Below are 4265 nucleotides of genomic sequence, written 5' to 3'. Positions count from 1 at the left end.
TCTATCTTTAATCCATCTATCTGTCTTTAATCTATCTATTTCTTTTCTCTTCAGTCTATCGCTGTCTTGAGTGTTGTTTCCAATCTTCCCCTGCACCTGCGCCGTCTTTTGTGTGTCTCTTTCCATCACACTGTCTCCTCTGTCCCACATAATCTCTCACATACACCCTCTACATATCTATGTCTCCATCTGTCTGGAGTGCCACGTATGTACTTCTCCCATCTGCATGCAGGGATACATAGATCTTTATGTTTCTGTCTGTAAGGGAGATGCCATCTTGCCTGCGTATTATCTTCTTTCTCTTTTGGCTGTCCTTGGTCTCTCTTTACACCCTTTATTTCCCCTTCTCTTTTCTGTAACGATCTTAGGAGTCGCTCGAGATGCGATATATCTTAAGCTGTCCCCGTATCAAATCCCTCGATATCAGCAAAGAAGAGATTCTCGAAGCAATTCAAGATTCGTCTCTCGTTCAAGTTAAGGAGGAAGACGGCGCGACGTATCTGTATAGATCTTCGCCTCTCCCCGAGTTGAGAGAAAGATCGCAGAACAATCCATCTTCCTATAATAGAAGACCAGGAGGAAGAGACGGAGATAAAGGAGGACACTTCAAGAATTCGCACCAAGGAGGAGGCTTAGGCAAAAACCCGCATGCCGCAGGGTAAAATTCAATCATCTCTCTTCCACGTCTCTATTGTTCAGTGGAGTGTATGTACACCTCATCGTCACCAAGACTTCTTATCCTCACCTTGGGAATGCTTCAGTTCTTTTCTTCGCTGTCTTCTTTCTCTCCACTCCCTTTATTTGACTATATCTATCTCCTCTTGTCGGAAGAGCTTTCTTCCCGTGTGTTCCTATAGATGTTCGCCTCCTTTCCTTTCTATCTCTTTGTCACTTTTCTATCGTACACTGGTCGGCTGCATGAGAATTACGAAGTTTGATGCGTCGTTGAGTTTCACCACTTTCCAGGGAGGATAGATAGATCTCTCATTCTTCTCTCGCGTAAGAAAGCACCCCCTTCCCCCCCCCTCCCAACTCTCATTGAGGCGTAGGTGGTAGAATAGTATCGAGCGCACCAACTGTTAGGTATATTGAGATGTAGTTATATACCAAGAATCAGAACACCTTTTCACATGTATCACTCCTGAGTCCTTAAATAACTATATGTGCGTGTATGAGCGCTTCCCGCTTATGGAAGATGGCAAGAGGCTGTATCTACACCGTATGTATAGTATGTCTTTGTATCTGTACATCCGAAGGCACTTACTGCTTCTCTCTCTAAGCAAATCTGTTTATCGAGGTGCTCCTGCCTTGCAGTCGAGTACTCCTTCGTCTTGTAAAGAAGCAATCTTTTCACTTCTACCTGGCCTTTTATGATCAGTTCTTCTTTCTGGTGTGATCGTTTGTCCCCTCCGTTTTTTTCTACTGTATGGACACCTCAGATGTTTCCTCAAGATCTTCGATATTCCTGAATCTATCACACAGTGGCAAGCCGTTAAAGATTCTCTGAAAGATGCTCTCCCTAAAGAAGTAAGAAGTGAGGGACAGAGGCGGAAAACGAGAAAGGAAAGAAAGAAAGACGCATAGTTCTATCTTTCTCTCTCCTTCTCTGGTGTGTGTAGTCTCTTTTCTTCTTATTTCTTCACATGGTCAGAAAGAGAGCTTCTCTTTATTATCTCTTTGCTCTATGCGATTCTATCCATTATAGTAGTCATGAGAAGTCTGTGTAATTCATTATCTACCCATCTTGTTCTATCACACCGCTACGGCTCCATACGTGTATGTGGTGTCTCTCCTCTGTAATCTCTCAGTGTATATTCATCTATAGACGCATACATATGTATCATGGAGGTAATACAGAAGTCTCGTAGAAGGGAGAAGAAAGGAGCGTTGTATATGTCTAGTTTCCGTCTTCTACTATGTGAAAGGAAGGCGCTTGAGGGATCGTTCGATTTTCTTGTCGAGTCAAAGAAAGGAAACACTTCCAAGTTACGTGTTTTTTCTCGGTTGAGAAACGATTTATGAAAATATATGTGTGTGCATGCAAGACTATGTACATATGTATGTCCGCATGCGTGACTGCGGGGTACAGCTGTATAGGTATATGCTTTTTGAGCTTCTCTTGGCGGAGTGAAAATGACATTTTGCCTGCCTCCTGATCTTCTCTCTTCGATGCTCCACTCCATTTGCCTGCCCCTTGATCTTCGCTCTTCGATGCTCCACTATCAAGGCTTCTCTCCGAGCACAGAGGGGGAGTTGGTATCTTCGCAGATGTTTCATGAGTGTTTGATAGGGAGATACAAAATACAGATACATAGAAAGATCGAGAGGTTGTGTGGTAGATATAGATACCCCAGATAGATAGGCGGGTGGACACGGATGAATGGAGATTGATAGAGGGAACGAATATACGCGGATAGGTAGATCTAGACCAATAGACAGATAGGTAGATCAGTATTAAGATCGATAAGCTGGAGGTTGGGTTACATCACAGGTAGCCATTGTCAATAGAAGGAAGGGGTTCTCTTTCTGTCTTGCTCTCTTTTCTTAAAACAGGCATTAGTACGGTATGTGTCAAGAATCGATACTGTGACTGAAGCCGAAGGAAAGAAGACACGTCGATGCTGGGTCTATCTAGGGAGCTTTGAGAAGGATCGTGAGGTTCTAGAAGGCATGCAACCTATCAAAGTTCCTATCGGAGGAGATGACGGCCAAGAGCATGCAGCTCAGGCTGCCGTCTTAACTGATCAAGAGATACGTCTGTGTGTGCAAGATGTAAGTTCAGATCGCATCTTTCTCTTCTTCATGATCATTCTCATCATCTTCTACTCCTCTCTCTCTTCGTTTTTCTCGCCTTTCGTCTTTCATGTTAGAAATAGTGGATAAAGATGATGCGGTAGAAATCGACTCATTACATATAGCTCGTTGGTGGCGTTAGATGGGTGTAGGTTCTTCAAATAGGAAGCTGTATGGGGTTGTGTCTAAAAAGCTATTCATCTCCGCATGCGTGAATCCTATCTATATTGATCTCTATCTACTTGTCACGACTGTAAAGACATCGTCTCTAGGTATCATACATATGTATATATGTATATAAATATGTCCCTATGTGTCTATACATGGATCATCCTTGCTACATGTGTTGTTATGCAACATACTTCGGGTGTATCTACACTCATCGCTCATATTCCTCTCAAGTCTACACACATGGTCACCTGCGGACATATGTATGTAGACATGTAACTTAGTGTGTTTGATTCATGTGTGTATGTGTATCCCTTGCTGTCTTCTTCTAGATGCCTCCTCGCGTGCGTACAAACCGTGAGAAGGATCTTCAGACACTACGACGCCAGTTATGTGCCCTGCCTTTAACTATCGGAGGTGTCAACTTCACAAGCGTCGATCACTTACGAAGCTGCATCAACGAATTTCTCCAAAAGACACCTGTCAACCAGACTTTAAAGCCAGGCTCAGCTGCAGAAAGAGCTGTGAAGGGACTGCTTGAATATCATCCAAAAGCTTTCGTGAAGAAAGGCGGACGAGATAAAGAGGTCTCTGGTATTAAGGTTGGATTGCATGAGAAGACCAACAGCCAAACAGGAGAAAGAATGAAATGTTTCTTCGTTGTGAGAAAGAAGAAAAACGCTACGGAGGAATCAGAGGAACAAGACGAAGAGGTAAGCTTTCTATATATACATATGTGGCGGAGGAGAACAGGAGAGGATTGAGGGCGAAGAAGATGATTGAAGATGGATCTTTCTTCTGAAGCATAATGAAGAGGAGACACAAGGATAGAAGGGAAGGGAAGGCTCTAGAGAGTCACACTAGCTAGCTAGCTAGATAGGTATCAGACATGCTAATGCAGACATCGGAGAAGAGTTAACTCACTTCGGCTGTCTTGTTTAGGACGTCATCTCTGGACACACACACACACGTGGTATATGGTGCCTACATATATATATATATACATATACGTGTATATATATATACGTATATGTTTATGTATAATACCGCATATATACCTGTATGGATCAGAAGCATGTGCGCAGATGGATGCCAATGTGTATTGGAAAAAATATGTTGTAAGGGAATAAGAGTCTATACATACTCTGTGCAAGGATGGAGATAGAGGTACACATGCCGATAGAGGGACGGATAGGAGGATAAGGTACGAGCCTATATCTAGTGCATCTACGTATCTGTCTCCCCATCTTTAGTCTACCTATCTGTCCTTACTCTCTCTGACTCTCTAAACAATCTATCCATCT

General features: G+C 43.0%; 1 protein-coding gene across 1 annotated transcript; it reads left to right on the top strand.

The window, feature by feature from the left end:
- Positions 1–361: 361 nt before the first annotated feature.
- CSUI_010057 (la domain protein) lies at positions 362–3674 on the top strand (the record flags this gene model as incomplete). The annotated part of the gene is made up of 4 exons (XM_068070164.1): positions 362–658; positions 1440–1527; positions 2554–2772; positions 3294–3674. Coding segments are annotated over exons 1-4 (966 nt in total), but the record flags the coding sequence as incomplete, so codon positions are not given.
- Positions 3675–4265: the final 591 nt, after the last annotated feature.

This window comes from Cystoisospora suis (assembly GCF_002600585.1).
Source record: "Cystoisospora suis strain Wien I chromosome Unknown contig_6605, whole genome shotgun sequence".
NCBI classification, from domain to species: domain Eukaryota; phylum Apicomplexa; class Conoidasida; order Eucoccidiorida; family Sarcocystidae; genus Cystoisospora; species Cystoisospora suis.
Note: the sequence above shows the minus strand (reverse complement) of the source record. Positions and strands in the feature narration are given on the sequence as shown.